General features: G+C 34.3%; 1 protein-coding gene and 1 long non-coding RNA gene across 7 annotated transcripts in view; one reads left to right on the forward strand and one right to left on the reverse strand.

Annotated features, from left to right (window-relative positions):
* LOC122111783 (integrin subunit beta 3 binding protein) overlaps positions 1-16,887 on the forward strand; it is a 41,353-nt gene extending 24,466 nt beyond the window's left edge. For 5 of the 6 annotated variants that reach the window (XM_042684512.1, XM_042684530.1, XM_042684519.1 and 2 more), the window contains 5 exons: positions 2,685-2,763; positions 3,411-3,504; positions 4,255-4,311; positions 10,149-10,199; positions 14,112-15,301. In XM_042684512.1, coding sequence (XP_042540446.1) covers positions 2,685-2,763; positions 3,411-3,504; positions 4,255-4,311; positions 10,149-10,198 — 280 coding nt within the window. In that variant the 3' untranslated portion in view covers position 10,199; positions 14,112-15,301. Of the gene's footprint in view, positions 1-2,684; positions 2,764-3,410; positions 3,505-4,254; positions 4,312-10,148; positions 10,200-14,111 lie in introns of all 6 variants that reach the window. The other variant, XM_042684523.1, reaches the window with a different exon arrangement.
* Positions 5,143-14,190, reverse strand: LOC122111817. The gene is made up of 3 exons (XR_006148049.1): positions 14,110-14,190; positions 13,466-13,475; positions 5,143-5,155 (listed from the first exon to the last, which is right to left on the reverse strand). It is a non-coding gene; the product is annotated as an uncharacterized LOC122111817 (long non-coding RNA).
* Positions 16,888-17,918: the final 1,031 nt, after the last annotated feature.

Genomic DNA, 17,918 nt, shown 5'->3' on the forward strand with positions numbered 1-17,918 from the left:
TAATTTTTATTATCCTCTCCCCCCATGTACAGATGATTTCACAGAGACACGAAGATTTTATCCATGTCTTCATCAATTACAGTTGTAGAAAATAAGCTTAACTAATACCCTGTCAGCAATATATTTCTATCACTTTTTTAAACAATAAGCCATTTTATTTTTCTGTATTAGTTTTGAGTAGTTTTCTTTTTTTGATCAAACCAAGATCATTTTAGTTTATAGGTAATGGTTTCCTGACAGAGCCCCCCCCAACCCCTAAAAAAATTACTGTCCTAAGTGATAAACTCTTCTTGTACATTCAGCAAACTTTATATTGGAAAAAGCAAAAAAATCATGCATATTTTGCAGCAAAGTTTTCATATTTGTTAACATGACAATTTAACTATTTATAGAAACATTCTATAGCTCAGCTGAAGTATTCTTTCTTAAAGATGTGATGTACTTTATTTATAAAGTTCCTAGAAGAAGTTCCCATTGACACAATTATCAATTAATGACCTGATATCAATAATTTTCTGGAGTATCTCTTCTCAAAGTCAGATTTGTTCAGATAAATAGAACTACTAAAGACAATCAGTGATCTAAGAATTCGAAGTCAGAGAGTATGATGTTTTCAAGAATGTTTTCAATTAGCTGAGTTAACAGCAGGGTATCCCTTTTCTACATTCTCTATATTCCTGCCTAAGTAACTGTCCCTTCCATAAATGATAGCACTGTCACTTGCTGGGGAAATTAGATCTGGACCCTTGCCTCACACTATACACAAAAATCAATTCTAGACAGATTATAATGTGGAGAGTAAAAGTAAAAATTTAAGAGGAAAATGTAGGACAGCTTTTTAAGACCTTGAAGTAGGCAAAGTACCAACCACAAAAGAATTGATAAATTGGCCTATTTTAAAACTTCTTTTCATAAAAAGAAACTTAACTTTTTGAGAGGTCCCAAATAGAATAAGCCTAACGTATTTGACTTTCTAAACCCCTTCGTCTACCCCTTAGCACAGAATTATTTCTCTCATTTTTATTTCCATAGAACACAGTATATTGAGAAAAATTAGATTATGTAACCTGATACTATCAACAAACCACTTGTAAATCAGACAGTCTCCCTTCCTCTCTCCTTCAGTCCCTCCCTCTTCCTCTCTCCCTCCCTTTCTTCTTTCCTTCCTTCCTTCCTTCTTTCCTTCCTCTCTTCCTCTCTCTCCTTCTCTCTCTGACTCAAAAAGATGTTTGTACACCAGTATACACTTTAGCATACTTCACAATACCCAATAGGTGCAAACAACCCAAATGTTTCTCCACAGATGATTGGATAGGCAAAAAGTGATATATACGTGAAACTGAATATTATTTGTCATAAAAGGGAAATTAGTTTTGATACATGCTGCACATTGGATGAACCTTGAAAACAGGACTCAGTGAAACAAGCCAGATAGATAAGGCCAAGTATTCTAAGGTTGCAATTATATGTAGTATCTAGGAGAGGTGAATTTAAAGAGACAAAAAGTAGGTTATATATTTTTCAGATGCTAGTTGGGCTATGGCATAGGGAATCAAGCAATCTTAATGGTTAGAATTTCTGTTTTAGGTATAGATTGTGGTGGTGGTTGCACAACATTATCAATCTACTGGGTTATGTACTTACCATGTTTGAAATGACAAATTTTGTTATATCTTAACCACAAAAGTATTTTAAATTGAAAGATTAAAGGATACTCCAAAAACCTACCCAAGGAAGTCCATGAACATATAATAGACCTAAAAACAGTGGGGACATTTTTTGGACAAGGAGTGTTTTTACATTGTCTATGGATTTTTTTTTAAATGATCAGTCTTCTGATGTATAGGAAAGTTACCCAGGAATAGATATTTCTAGTCTAGAGAAATTGCTGATATTATAGCTCTTTCATGGATATAGCCTAGTAACTTGTATTTTCTATACTCTCAATAAGGATGCCATTCCTGCACTTTTGTAAATATTGTATAATGGTTTAAAAACATAGGTCAGACATACTTAAGTTCACATCTTGACTGTTACTAGTCCTGGATAATGAAATAATTTTTTTGTCTTCAGTTTCCATACCTGTAAAATAGAAATGATTTTTACCACAAAGTTGTTTTTAAAATTTAAAGATTGCAAAGTAACAAGTACAGTACCTTTAGTTGAGAAAAATGCTTTAAAATATTAGCAGCATATTATCATTATCATTTAGTTTTTTTATTTGAATATTCTGTGACTTTTTTTTTTGGTTAATCATGGGGCTGGAACTCAGGGCTTGGGCACTGTCCCTGAGCTCTTTTGCTCAAGGGTAGGTAGTGGTCTACCACTTTGAGCCACAGCACCATGTCCGGTTTTTGAGTCTCTGAGTTACACTGCCTCAGTCTCGGGTGAAGTGAGCAGTGGTGTGGAGCTATAGAGAAGTAACAAGCCAGCAATGTCTTCTTTCTCACTCAGTGGGGAATGAGAGAAGTGAGACTTCTGGAGATGCTTGGTCGTATATATTGTTTGCAAAGCAATGAAAAATGAAAGAGGAGCATTTGCATACTTTATCACCCTGAAAAATGTCAAGAAAGGAGTGGAAAATGGAATTAAAGTTTCTTAAAGTGGAATTAAAGCGCTGAAAGTGACTTGCCACATTTATAACATTTACTCTACTGAGTATTATTTTTTTCCTTCATTCCTAGATTCATGATGTTGCTATCTAAAGCTGAAAAATCATCAGAAGAAATCTTGAAGATAGTGCAAAATTTACGTAGTATACAGGTTTGCCTTTTTGTTTTTCATACTTCCTACCTCATTTGAAGAGTAATAGGAAATAAGTTCCAGATTAGAGATTCAATCCAAGAGTTCACAAGTGATATGTTTAGTTTACTTTTAATGAGAATGTTTTTGCTTATGTGAATATTACTGAACCATAATATATTAGATATATCTGGCTTTCACATTTGTAGATATGCTTAATCTTTTTAATTAATAATACTTTGGTTTTGCCTCTGGGCAATTCAGGGCCTTGTGCTTGCTAGGAAGGCACTCTACCATTTGATCCTGAGCCACAGCCACAACCCGTTTGATGTATGGTTTTTTGTTTGTTTTCCTTCCAGACAGGTCCTCATATTTTTCCTGGGGCTGGTATCAAACTCTGATCCTCCTAATGTATGATGAGTACTACCACATCTGTAATTGAGATTGTGGTCTCTCTGACGCTTAGCCGTGGCTGGTCTAGACTCATGATTCTCCCAATCACCTCTTGAATAGCTATGAGTAATAATAATGCATTGTTTTTAGTCAGGCATTAGAAAGCTTCCAATAACCAAATTATCGAAAAAGTTAAATTTCCTAACATAAAATTTTTTCTTGTCAGTAATGTTATAGAAAACTTACTTAATTCATTTAAGATGACTTTCTTTTAGGCTTTGGAGGGAAACAGAGAGCTTGAAAATCTCATTGGCACCTTCTATACACCATGTTTCTTAAGAAGAGAAATGAAGAAAACCAAAGAACTAAGTAAGAAAATTTAATGTTTTCAACATTAGTAAATTTAAATAAATTTCTTCATTTTTCTCAAGTTTAAATTTGATAATACCATTACTGGAATGTGAGAGAACTACTTTTCTCTTCTTTAAATAAGAAGCCATATATCTTTTATTAGGCTATGTAACTTGGAGAATACCTCTTTTTTTTTTTTTGGCTGGTCCTGGAACTTGAACTCAGGGCCTGGGCACTGTCCTTGTGCCTCTTTGTCCTCAAGGCTAGTGCTCTACCACTTGAGCCACAGCACCACTTCTGGCTTTTTTTTCTGTTTAAGTGGTACTGAGGAATTGAACCCAAGGCTTTGTGCATGCTAGGCAAGCACTCTACCACTAAGCCACATTCCTAGCCAGTGAATACCTCTTTAATGGTAAGGAAAAGATTATACCTTGGAAACTTCTAATAGGCTTCTCTTATGTAGAGATCATTTTTAAAATATGCAATTGCATATTATTACTTATGTAATATATATTATATGGCATTTGTACTTTATATTTGATAGCTATGGCATGTATTACCCTTTAAATTATGTCTTCTTATGAAGTTGTCCTACATAATGGAAAATTATTCCATATGAATTCATTGTATTTTCCTATGTAGCCCAAGCTGGCCTCAAATTTGCCATCCTCCTACCTCGGCTTCCCAAGAGCTGGGATTATAGGTATGTACCACCATGTATAACTTTTCCATATTAATTCTTAACATAGGATTTCTTTTTTCTTTTAGTGACAAGAGTAACAAAACAGAAATTGTTTGAGAAGAGTTCAGTACTTCCTCACAAAGGTAGAGTTATGTTTTACTTTACATAAAGAGATGCTTTCATCCCATCTGACCAAATAAGACCAATCATCATGAGTGTATGTATCTCATGTATGTAATCTCATTTGCATTTAACAGAAGACCATGTCTAATGAAGTCAACTTCCCTGATGATTGGTTTAAATATCTTTTGAAATACAATTTTAAATTTTGTCTATTTCTTTCTTCAGAGAAGTATGACTAACAATGTATTAATATACTATAATTTTAGTGGAATGAATATACAAAGCATTTAAAATTATTGTAACCAGTACCCTGGAAATAATGACCTTGGATACTTGATCTGTTTGTGAACTCATACCTCTGACATTTTACACTATGAGAAACTACACCAGCAGTTTTTAAGTTTCTATAGGAAAAATACATCTGTAACTCCTAAGTGGAAGAAAGCTTAGTTCTATATATTCTATGCCAATAGTATAAAATCAAAATCTATAGTGTCCGAGAGCTAATTAGTACTAGGTCCTATGTGGCTGGCATTTACCAGAATTTGAAAATATAGGAAGAGAAAAATTCTCAAAGAAATAAATATAAAGAAATTGTACCAAAAGTATTAATATGTCCTTCTTTTCCTCCAGGGGATACATTTGTTATCTCCTTCCTATTATCTATTTTATTTCAGTTCTTTGTGTTTATGCAAGATCAGTCTTAGAGTTGATTTCTTTTATTTCATGCAGAATGACTTATCCATTATGAAGTCTTCCCATACAACCCAGTTTTGCATATTCATAGAGGAAAGTTTATCACTATTCATGTTTTACATTTCTAATACATTGGTTATTTGTCTTATAAGCTTAAAAATACAATACCTTTATATAAGTATCTTTACATATTGTATATTGATATGCCTAAGCTGGATACTAGTGGCTAACACCCTTAATTGAAGCTACTCTGGAGGCTAAGATCTAAGGATCAGAGTTTGAAGCAAGCCCAAGGAGATAAATCCTTGAAATTCTAATTTATGTCCAACCAGGAAAAAGCCAAAACTAGAGCTGTAGCTCAAGTGGCTCTCTAGCCATCTGTGAGTAAGAAAGTAGAGTCTGAGTCTGAGGCCTCTGGAGTTCTAGTACTAGCACACACGTGTGCACACAAATACACAAACACACACACCACACATACACACAAACATTAATGCTTATTTTCTTTATAATTTGTGTTTGAGCTATGTAGTTTTACTGAGTGCTTTTCCACCTCTTTCTCTGGTTCCTACTGTGTATATTTTTAATGAGGGGATTTTTTTGTTGTTAAAGATGATGTAAACACAACAGCACATAACACAAATTTTTTACTAAGCTAAAAACCTTAACCTGTATCTGTTTATACATTCATTTAAAGAAGACTTTGACAGTCAAACTAATTTACTTTGTATGTTTCTTATTTGAAATTAGGCTTTTGGCTTTTAATAGAAATTTCTCCATTACCTTTTTTGTACTACACTATTATCCAGAATTGTTTTAATTTTAAAATTTCAAATGGGCTTGCACCTGTAATCCTAGCTTCTCAGGAGGCTAAGAACTGAGCATCATAGTTCCAAGCCAGTCCAGGCAGGAAGTCTGTAAGACTCCTCTTTCCAAAAAAGAAAAGTGTGGCTCAAGTAGTAGAGCACTAGTCTTAAATGAAAAAGCTAAGGGACAGTGTTCAGGCCCTGAGTTCAAGTCCCAGTACTGGAACAAAAAAAAAGTATAAATTTTAGAATGTTTTATGAATCTTTATAACATTGAAAAGTATATAAAATAAAAAATGAATCCAATACTATATACTACAATTGTTTCATAGGAATTTATGAAAATAGGCCAGTTACTTGTCTCTTTTGAGTACGCTTCCTGCTCTTCTTAGTTTTTTTCTTTCAAATTCCCTTAGATTCTCGTACATTTTTCCTGGATTAAAATAGACATTTGGAGGGAAATTTTACTATTTGTGCCATCAGCACTCCTTCAACTTTTTTTTAGCATTTTCATTTCAGTGCTAGTTCCCTTTACTTAGTATCACTTACAGCCCTGATTACACAAGAGTATAATTGTAAAATCAATACTCAGGTCCTGGGGACCATCCCTGAGATTTTTTTTTTCTCTACCACTTAAGTCACAGCTTCACTTCCTGCTTTTTTGGTGGTTAATTGAAAATAAGAGCCTCATAGACTTTTTCCGCTGGGTCTAGCTTTCACTCTCAATCCTCTGATCTTAGCCTCCTGAGTAGCTAGGATTACAGGAGTGGGCCATCAGTGCCTGGCTAATGCAAGTGTTTTAGTAGACATCTGGTACACTTTTTTTAAGGCTTCATGTAACTTATTCTACAAACATTCTTTTTTTTTTTTTTTGGTCAGTCATCGGGCTTGAACTCTAGGCCTAGGCACTGTCCCTCAGCTCTTCAGTTCAAGGCTAAGCTAGAGCTCTACCACTTAAGCCACAGCTCAACTTCCGATTTTCTGGTGGTTAATTGGAAATAAGAGTCTCATGGACTTTCCTGCCCAGACTGCTTTGAACTGTGATCCTCAGATCTCAGCTTTCTGAGTAGCTAGGATTACAAGAGTGAGCCACCAGCACCCGGCTCTACAGACATTCTTTGCGTGCATAACAAGAGAAGCTGCACTAAAAGTATCAGAGGTTTGAGAAGGACTGAACCTTAGAAATCAAGGTTCCTTGATATAGTAACAGAGGATCTTCTCTGCTAAGTACAAGTTTCTTAAACAAAGAAGGCTTCTTACTGAAGTAAGCCTAACTTCAGTTTCCTTAATAATATTGGCTTTATGACTATTAGGAAAAGAATCAAATGAAAAGTTCTTTTTCTGCTAGATATGGATGTGAATTTTCATAATTATTTTAAATTTGTTATGCCTACAATTTTAAATAGACAACCATTCAGTGGGCTGACACAGATGGAATATCACATTATCATCACATGGCAAGGCATGAAATTTATTTGCTTTATATAACTAACCTCTACTTAAAACAACCTGATATAGCTATTCCTTAGTCAATAAGTGGCATTTTGTAATATTTGGTACTATCATTTTTTTTGGGATTCTGAAAAATGCCACCATTGTTTGTCTATGACTAGTGCTTCCAGTAAACAAAATGTTTTTGAAAAGAATGTAAGCAAAATGCAGAGTGGTTGCCAAGATATAATGTAGACACTAAGCTTCAGTCCAAAACATAGTTTATCTGTTTTGAAAATAATTGTGTAGGTTGCAGTATGCATATTTGAATGAAATACAGCCATCTGAACTTTATATTGTTCAAAGAGGTTGATTGTTTCAGCTGTTTATAATAGAAAATGCTTCAGAATTTCTAGCTCGTATTAAAAGAAAAACATGTCCTTTAGTTAGCTTCCATTATAAAATTTACATGATAAAATTCATTTAGGTTACAGGATTTTAAGTTTATCATAAACGTACAGAACAAATCTTCAACCTCTTCTGTTTAAGACTATAAATGGATTACACTGCCTTTTCATTCTAACCACAAACTGAAGTATTTTTTAAACATAAAAATGTTGTCCTTTCCCCCACTCAGTCTTGAAAAAGTATTCATCACATCAACTAAATAATTTTACTCTCAGAGGACTACTAGCCTTTCCCTCCCTACATATCATAGCATTAAACAATATCTTTTTTCAAGCAGATACTTCTGTTTTACAAGCACCAAGGTTTGAAGTTCAGACACGATAAGGTTTAAAATTTCCCCCTTCAAAAAAAAAAATCCCTCTTAGCTTATAGGCGGATAATTAATTTCAGTAGCACAAATATACATTAGTGTACATTAGTCCTCAGCTCTTACAAGGAATCAGTTCTCATTTAAGTCATCCATGGGTCATACCTGACCTATTAATAAGGTTAACGCACCATCCATCATTGTTTGGGGAATACATTTCAACAGCTAAAAATGCTTCTTGGGATTTGTCTAGGACTTAAGGAAAAAGGTTTATTACTTTTCACAGCTTTTTTAGTAATTTTCTTCCATGATTTAAATTTTTTATACTTTTATGAGAAGTATGATATTTTTTAAGTAAAATCAGTAAAATAATGTTGAAACTATGTATCTGAACCCACTTAGTGGCAATTAGGTGTTTAAGAGGTGTAAATAACTTGCTAGCAGCAGACATTACAAATATCCAGGTGCTCTGTATGTGCTGATGACAACAAAATTGAAAAGAAAGACTGTAATAATTCTGACTGGTTTTCTCTGCAGAAGATATTGATTATTTGTGTGTGGTGAGAGATTTGGAAAATTCAATTAAAGGAGTTGTGCAAAGGTTTCATAAATTTTCCTTCTACAGCGTGTACACAGACATTGTTGCGTATTAAATCAATGCAGCACTTCACAATATATTTTCTTTGAAACATAAAAATAAATAACATTTAAACAGTTCTGCTTACTACAGAAACAAATTTTATTTTCTGTGAAGCATTTAGTCATGTGCTATCACTGACTCATACACATTTGCCAGCTGTAACAAATTTTATAGACATTTTCCCCTGAGACATAGCTCACATACTATGAATTTTTAAATGAGCAAATGGTGAAGAAGGGATGTCAGCAATATAAAAATTGATCAGTTAAAAGATAAAAGCATAAGTAAAGAGATTTGTATGGTAGTCCTAATAGGTTTTATTAAATAAAAATACTATAAAAAGACTGTAATGAATAGACTGAATGAATGAACTGTTCTTGAGGTAGAGAAATTATTCTGGCACATTTATAGAAATTGGTTTTCTGTCACCTGACAGTCGAGCATTTTTTTCCTTTTTTTAACTCTTAGGCGAGTTAAAAAAAAAAGCCCTCCCCCCAAGTCAAATAAATTATTTTAAGTGGCTTACATATTTTAAATACATATGTAGCAAGGCAGATATTAGTAGTATTAATATAGCTAGTTAGATTGCTATGAACCTGATTTGTATAATAAGTAAATAGCAGGTGATTAACCCTCTCTCAAACCTCAGAAAAGAGGGTGTTGGTCATTTTATTCATACTTCACATCATACACTTCAGCCCTGTAAAGTCTCTGTTAGACTAGATTTCCCTACTGGTCCTCTCTCTACTAGATTGTTCTTCCTTCTTCTCTAGCAAATTCCTGCCTCTCCTGCAACAGTCTCAGATGTCCCATCCTTTGAGGAACTCTTCCCAAACTCTGCTATGTAACAGAAAAACTGCTCCATCTTCTAGACTCCTCCACTTTCTGAATATTTATAAATATATCATGATGTAATAAAATATAAAGCTCTATTTCCTTCTGGACTCCTATGGAGACTAGTCTGTACAGAACCGTCAGAAGGTCCTCGATGCAGGACAGTGAATGTGTGAATGAATGTCTTTTCTAAGTATTTTTAAAAGAATTACCTGGATATTTTCAAATACTTATAAATTGCTCTCTTTACCCACTTCATTAATTTATTGTTTATTTATTTCCTATTACAAACTAAGCACTGTTCTAGCCTTGGGGATGTGGTGGCAAACAGGACAGCCCTGCCCTCAGGAGTTTTGAACCCAGTATAAATTACAAGTAATCACAATAAAGCACAGAGTATAATGACAGTGGTATTACACAGTGGAGTTACTCTGTTAGTATACTCCTCACATTCCTTGGTAAAACAGTATAAGTAAGCATACATTATAATAAATGTTTTTGGCTGTTTTCTATACTTTAAAAATACATTCTAAAATAAAACTAGCTAGAAGTCTATCAACTTCTGTTTACCATGTAAAATAAGTTTATTTTAATTTGATCTAGAGTCAGTATAGTGCATCATATAGTGTGATAAGTTACTTTGAACTGTTTTCTGAAAAAAAATCTTTTTTCACACAGAATTATGCCATCTTGACAGTTATGAATTCCTTAGAGCCATTTTAAACTAAGGTACTGTTTTCCATTTTCTAATTTAGTTTAACCTTTTTAAGTATCACTGTATTTTGTTCAGGTAGAAACTGTTTATTTAAATTATCAGATTTGGTATGTCTTTGTCTAAGAAAATAGGTATATGTGCTTTGGAGCTTTGTTGAAATTATGTTCAATCCATTCTTGTAAACAATGGGGAAGATTAAGATTCATTAGTAAAAGGGCCTGAAATTAAGAGTCTTTAGTTTAAAAAAAAAAGTAGCTAAAGAGTAAGTCTATAAAATTTGGAAATGTGCAAATTAAGTAAATAATATATATTAGTTATACTTTTTCCTCAAAATAATTTCTTGTAACCAGAACAAATCATGTTAAGTGAAGAAAGCCAAATTCAGAGCAACAAAATGGCACATGCTCTAATTTGCAGAAATTAGATCTGAAATATACTGGGATATAATAAATTATACAGGATTCTAGATATTCACATATAGTGAAATCAAGAGTATACTCTTGGGAGAGAAACACGAAGATGTAATGCCTAAGTGCCTCTTCATATTCACATAAAATAATGCACATATCAAAATGAACCTCAAGATATTGAAACAAGGATCTTTTTTGTAATTTTTTAATTTTTAGTTTTTCATAATTCTGTCTTCTGTACCTTATGTATGATGTAGTCAAGTGTATATATTCAGCAGGGTTGGGGGGAGGGTAGAGAATTCAAGGGCAAAAATGTGAAAAAGTGCAGCAGTGGAGCTCACTAAACACAGATGAAAGTGACTTATACAACTCATGGGTGGAGATGGGAGGGAGGGACTGGGAGAGAGTGAGGAAACAGAAGACACTTGTACAAAAGGAAATGTACTCATTACCTGATTCATGTAATTGTAATGCCTTGTACATGACCACTATAATAAAGTAAATTAGTAATTAAAAAAAAAAAAGTTCCACGGGACTGGTGGCTCATGCCTGTAATCCTAGCTACTCAGGAGGCTGAGATCTGAGGCCAGCCCAGGCATGAAAGTCCATGAGACTCTTATCTCCAATTAAGCACAGAAAAAGCCAGAAGTAGCACTATGGCTCAAATAGTAGGGCTAGCCTCGAGCAAAAGGGAGCCGAGGGACCGCACTGAAACCCGAGAACTGGCAAAAAATAAAAATCCCTTGTGTTCAGCAATACAAAAAGATACCTTTCTAATAGCTTATTATAGCATGTACTGTAATCAGTCAGTACATCATGATGTGATGTGTTTGGTGTATCTGTAACTCAGGTTCACACTGGGAAATGACACTGTCCTAGACTTCCTAGCATCAAAATTAAAAGATTCTTATAAGACAACTAGATATTGTCAACTATCTCCTAGAAGAAGAAAAAATAAAGCAAAATTAAAGAATTATGTTCAATTAAGAAAATTCCGGGGCTGGGAAGGTGGCTCAGTGGTAGAGCGCTTGCCTTGCATGCATGAGGTCCTGGGTTCAATTCCTCAGCACCATGTAAGCAGAAAAAAAAAGAAAAAGAAAGAAAGGAAATTCCTTTGGAAATAGTGTCAGAAGTGGTTTCTTTTAGCTTAAAAAATTAGCTGTTCTTAAAATACTTGAAAGGCATCTTATAATATTGTATACATTCATTCATTGAAATATCCATTCTATTTATACAATAAATAATAATAGCTAAGACCTGTAGAGCATATTTTATGTGGCACTATTATAAGTGCTATCTACACATCCATTTATTCTTCAGAACAACATAAGGTAGTTACAGTTATTACTTTTACTTGCTGGTGAGGAAACAGAAGTAGAGCCCACAGTGATCTTGAATTCTATGTGATTTTCCAAACCTGAGAAGCTCAGTCTTGAAGCAGACCCTAAGTCAACAGGCTTCTAAATTTGTGAAGATCTCAGATCTGCCTTACCTGCATGGTTGCAGGTCAGCATGAGAATGAGCTTAGGAAGTACAAAGGCCCATTGGACTTTTGATAGGGAAACTGTAAAGTGGGGAAGAACGGTCTGCAAAATTAATAACGCATGGCATTAGTAAAATGTGGAATGAGTGTTTCGGACATACTTTCACTGGGTGTAAGAGAGACAGGGCAGTAACAAAAATTCCCTCTTCTTTGGGACAGAGGAGTGTAAACATTTCTCTACCATGAATACCCAATAAAGAATAAGCCTTTCTACAGAACTCACAACAGGCACAGATCACCTTTGGGTGAGGTAGCTCAGTAACTTGTTAAAGGTTCATGATTTTAAAACTAATTTTATCTGAATGTGGTCAGTACTTGGGAGGCTGAGGCATGGTCTCAAGTTCAAGGCCAGCTTGCGCTACATACCAAAATCCTACTTCAAAAGATAATTATAATAATGCTAACAGTCCTAGTTATTCCACTCTACCTTATCTTTGAACGCTATCAAGATCCTCATGTTGAAAAGTTGTACTTTACTAGACATTTGGAGTTTGAAAAATGGGGTCATTTTCTATTTTGTTTGGTTTTGAGACAGTCTCTTTATGAGCCCTGGCTTACCTCTATCCTCCTGCTTCAGTTTCCCAAATGCTAGAATTATAGTATGTTACCATGTATTGCCCCAAAAAGCAGTACTTTTAATGAGGTTTGTAAACAAAGTAGGCAGAGAGAATATGAACAAAAAGTACAGGAAAGCAGAATGATAGACAGTGAGATAGAGGCCATATCACTGACAATTACAATTAACTAGGCTAATATATTTATCTTTAATTTATTAAGCAGAAGTGGGCCAGGAGAGATGACTTATATAAGTAACAACATGAAATGTTTCTGAAAGAATAATGTAATTGCTATGAGGGATGAACACTGCTACTGTGTGCTACAGCATGTATCACATTGATCCAAGTATTTCTTTTTGCTGGATGTTACATTTGTCTTAGACTCTTTTTCAACACAGTTATCTCAGCAGTCATAATCAGTTGATAAAAACTTTGCAGGGTCTGACATTACAAAAAAAGTAAGATTTGGATTAGATATTCAACACCAGCTCTACCTGCTTTAGTTACATGGCCTTAAACTAGATAATAGTTTCCCCTAAGGCTTGATTATAAACAAGACCAGACAACTTCTTTTCCTTTATTGTAATATCATCTACTATGACAAGTGTATGAATAACCTTTGAGGAAATTAGTGAAAAGCACATAGTCTATAGGAATACAGACTAGACTGAAACATAAAGTTGGAGAAAGTAGGTTGCTGACAACCAACCTTAAGACAAGAGGGAATACATGTGAAGGCCTGTTAAGAATAGTGTGGTATAAGGACCCACTTCCTTATAACTGTTATAAGGAAGGAAGGAGTGAAAGGCCCACATACCCTATGGGACACATATGCCTTCAACTGCCACCAGCTGCCTCCTTCCAAGGCTTCACTTTCACACAAAGTTCCTAATGTCAAAATAAGACAAGAACCTCTACTACCACTAGGAGTCCCCAGAGGGACACAATGTGGAAAAGAATCTGTCATAGTAAAGTCTTTTAGGGGGCAGCTGTTGGAGGAAACACCTGCTTGAAAGACCCTTAAAGCTTTCAGACAAAGGCATGTAAATGTGGTGTTTTCAGTAGGTCATGTCAGAGTATTAAAATTCTCTCAAAAGTATCTCATGTATTTTCACTTGATATGAACAGCCAGTGCTGTCAAAGTAATCATTCAATTGCTTATAAAGTGAATCCGACTTAAAACTCAAAACTATGCAAATGAGGATAGGAGCCAAAGCTCAAGTAATATAGCACCTGTCTAGCAAGCCCAGGGCCTTAAGTTCAAACAGTACCAAAAAAAGCAAATGAGAGGTATCTAATTAAAAAGGTAACAGGATAATGGGTGATCAGTGATTAAATCATTTTATATATAATGTATGAAAGACATTAAATTGAGAACTGATTTGTGATGTAATAATCATCTTTCATATTTTACAGGCACCTAGAAGAAATGTACTTTCTATGAGCAAAACTTCTGCATCTGCTTGATCATATTTAAAGGAACAGAAAAAATGTTTGTAATTAATCTGTCCAGTAAATACCAGCTCGTAGCACTAGGCAGGTGCAAGACTAGATAAAATTTCTTGCAGCTAATTTAAACTTTCTACACACACCAGTAGATAATCTCAATGTAAATAATACATTTCTTCTTGACCCTTTAATGTAACAAGCTAACACATATACGAGGACCTTCTATTCTGTGTCACATTTCTAGATATTTGAAGTACTTGTGGATAGAATTACTAAAACATGTATGACAGTGCCTCTTTGAACAGTGTTCTTTCTAGAACACTGAATAAAATTTAATGTAAGTGAAATTAGGTACCATTTTTCCATTTAAAAGTACTTGTTCCTTATTAATTTACAGATTCTTTTTTTAAAAAAATGTATTGCAAAATACAAGACTATAGCCTCTAGCTTAGGGATGTATCTTTATTATATATATGCTAGTCTTTTTTCTATGCTCGTAGAAAAAAACATTTTGAAAGTTTAAAAAATTTTTACACCTCATATGGAATATGACAATGCATTTTCCAGCACAGACATTTAAATGTGAAATTATTTTTTAACTAAACTATCAACTCCCGTCAATTTTAAAGAAAAGACCTTGGGATAACGTACAACCCCTTCCAATTTATTTTGAAGCATTAAGATTTCTTTTACTCTGGGTGCAGTTTGTGTTACCATCTATTTGTGCTACTACTCACAAAGTAGAGGAGAAGAAGGAATCAGAGTGTCCTGCCCTGTAAGTTTTTAAAACCATTACAGGGGCATATGCAGGGAAGATGCTTTCCTGTGGTGCTTGCCTTAGTGTTTGACAAAAATCAGTCTAAGATGTCTTTTAGTTCAGTGGATCATGAAAATAAAACACTATGAAAATCTGAAACAAAATTAACAAATTAAGGTTAAAATAACTCATTTTCCACTTAATATTAAGAATACTCTATGGTACAATTCTTCTTATCAAATGTTACCAAAAACTAACTTTAGGCTGTAAGCCAAAACATTTCATAAAGTAACCCATATTAGTTAGGAAACAAAGGGTTAAGTTGTAGATTGCTTTCATATGTAATCCAAGTTATTCAGGCATGTGCTTAATGCTATTAAACCAGTTACTGTGTGTTTGACCTCTTGATATACTAAGCTTTTGCCTTTCACAACAGCTGGGTCTGCTAAGAATCATTTCCCAGTTCTCTTCATTGTAGATCAGATGACTCTCGCTTTATCACCCTTGGAGGCCGCATGAAGGACAAAGCAGAAAGATACACACACAAAACTAATGTTTATGTGGGGGGAAGGGAATGGGAGACATACTTGGCCCTGATCTTCCAATGAACATAACAGAAGAGAGACCAATTGAGACTTGAAACCACTGTGTTATTCTAACCATTATTTAGTTATAATCTATCCACCTCCTGTTCCCTTCCTATTGAACAGTCTCCTTTGGCTGCTCTGACTTTTGTAAATATTTCATTCACTTAGTTATGGTTTATCATTTGGACAGAATGCTACATCGGGGATTCTTCTCCCCTCCTTAAGACCTCAAGGAAAAATGATTTCTATATACTTCGTATATGATATATGAACATACACTCTATTCTCTTCATTGCTTTAAGAAGCAACCCAAGTGTATCAACAATGGAGAAATCTTCATTTCTCAGAAGTGTTTCTGCCCTCTAAAATGTACTTCAAAGTAACATTAGGAGGGTTCATTTTTTTTGGCAGGTATGTTAGACAAGGAAGTAAGATATTTTTCTATCTTTTGCATAACCTAGCTGTTTATTAAAGCATCCATCCTTATGATTTTGAATTTAGCTATGAGAAATGCTCTGTAATTGGCTACTCCCGTGGTCCTAATATATCACTGGGTATTTCTGCTATTTTGGAACCTAGCTGCACCAAGTTCAAAGTACATTCTTAAACTGGTTTCTAATAAATATAATCAGTATTTATACTATTACAAGTTTCCTTAAGGATTACAGTGTAATTCAGTATTAGAGTGAATCCATCTGAAAAATGGATTCTTACAGAATTTACTTATACCTTGGATGTTCGTAATTACTTTTAAAGTTTCTCTAATTACCTAGAAATTGGTAACTTAGAACTTCACCTTCACTAATTTAAATTAATATTGTATTAAATTCCAGTATACTACAAAATTTAAAATAGTATGAATGAGGTTTTCCCAGCCAGCCAAGATACTGACATTTGGGCACAGTGATTACAAATGGCGACCATGGACAGCGCTGCTGATTCGGCAGTGGCTCAAGGCTGCTGTGCTATGCTGTGCTGTGCTGTTCTGTCCTATGCTGTGCTGACCTGCATGAGTCTTTATGCACATTTGCTTTGAGAAAGAAATACTTCTCGATTGTTTTCTTCATCTAAACTCGCTTTTCTTTATCTCAGTGAGAAATAGGTAACTTCTTAAATCAGCCTTTAGCTAACCATGTCCAAAATGTACGTGTATGTGTGTATGTTTGGAATTGCACCATTTTACATTGTAACACCATTTAGTATACTTTAGTGGCTACTTTATAGAAGATATATATTCATTACATAATAGTTAATGATGAAAATGACATTATTGTATCAGACTAAGAATGTTGTAATATGAGAAACTAAAAAATAGATGTTCTACATGAAGACTGAAATAAAGACTTGTTTTTGCTAATAAAAAGTGATACTGTATTAGCAGAACAAGAGTAACCTGAAACAATTTGAATCACTATCTATGACACTGGTAATACTGATCATAACAAAAAGGATGAAATCTTTTTTTTCTGGTAAGTCATGGGGCTTGGACTTGGGGCCTGAATGGGGCCCTAAAGCTCTTTTGCTCAGGGCTAGCCCTGTACCATTTTGAGCCACTGTGCCACTTACGTTTTCTGGTGATTAGTTGGAGACAATGCTTGATAGGAAATGTACTCATTACCTTACTCATGTAACTGTAACCCCCTCTGTACACTATTTTTACAGGGAAAAAGAAAAAAAAAAAAAAAAGTCTTACGGACTTTCCTGCCCAGGCTGGCTTCAAACCAAGATCCTCAGATCTCAGCGTTATGAGTAGCTAGGATCATAGGTATGAGCCTCCAATGCCCAGTGGATGAAATATTTATACACCAGTTTAAACAGTTTGATTCTAGAAGGATAGAACTAGTAATTATAATTAATAAAGAACTTTAGCGGGTTCTTGCTGGTTTACACCTGTAATACAATTCAGGAAGCTGAGCTCTGAGGATTGTGGTTCCAAAAAAAATTATTTAGACCACTTAATTTAAATTCAGAAAAAATGATTTATGGATGCAGATATATCTATATTCTTAGAAAAAAAACAAGAATCCATTTAATCTACTTTGCTTTGTTTAAACATTCATGTTTACATATCTAATCAATGAGAGTCAAATTTCAAGCTGCTTAATTTACCTTCTCAGTAATTACAAAGATTATCCCAAATTTGCCAGGCAATGGCAGACTGACACCTGTAATCTTAGTCACTCTGAAGATCACAGTTTAAAGCCAGTCCAGGCAGGAAAGACTGTAAGACTCTTAAGTCCAATTAAGCACCAAAGAAACAGAAGTGGTTCAAGAAGTAAGAGCAAGAAAACTCAAGGATAGTGCCCAGGCCTTGAATTCAAGCCCCAAGGCTGACACAAAAAACAAATAGACCAAATTTATTTTCCTGAAATACTTACTGCACAATAAAGTATACATTACTTATATATTAAATGTAAAGGAAACTTGAAC

The sequence above is a fragment of the Dipodomys spectabilis genome, unplaced genomic scaffold (genome assembly GCF_019054845.1).
Source record: "Dipodomys spectabilis isolate Male_0828 unplaced genomic scaffold, ASM1905484v1 ptg000002l, whole genome shotgun sequence".
NCBI classification, from domain to species: domain Eukaryota; kingdom Metazoa; phylum Chordata; class Mammalia; order Rodentia; family Heteromyidae; genus Dipodomys; species Dipodomys spectabilis.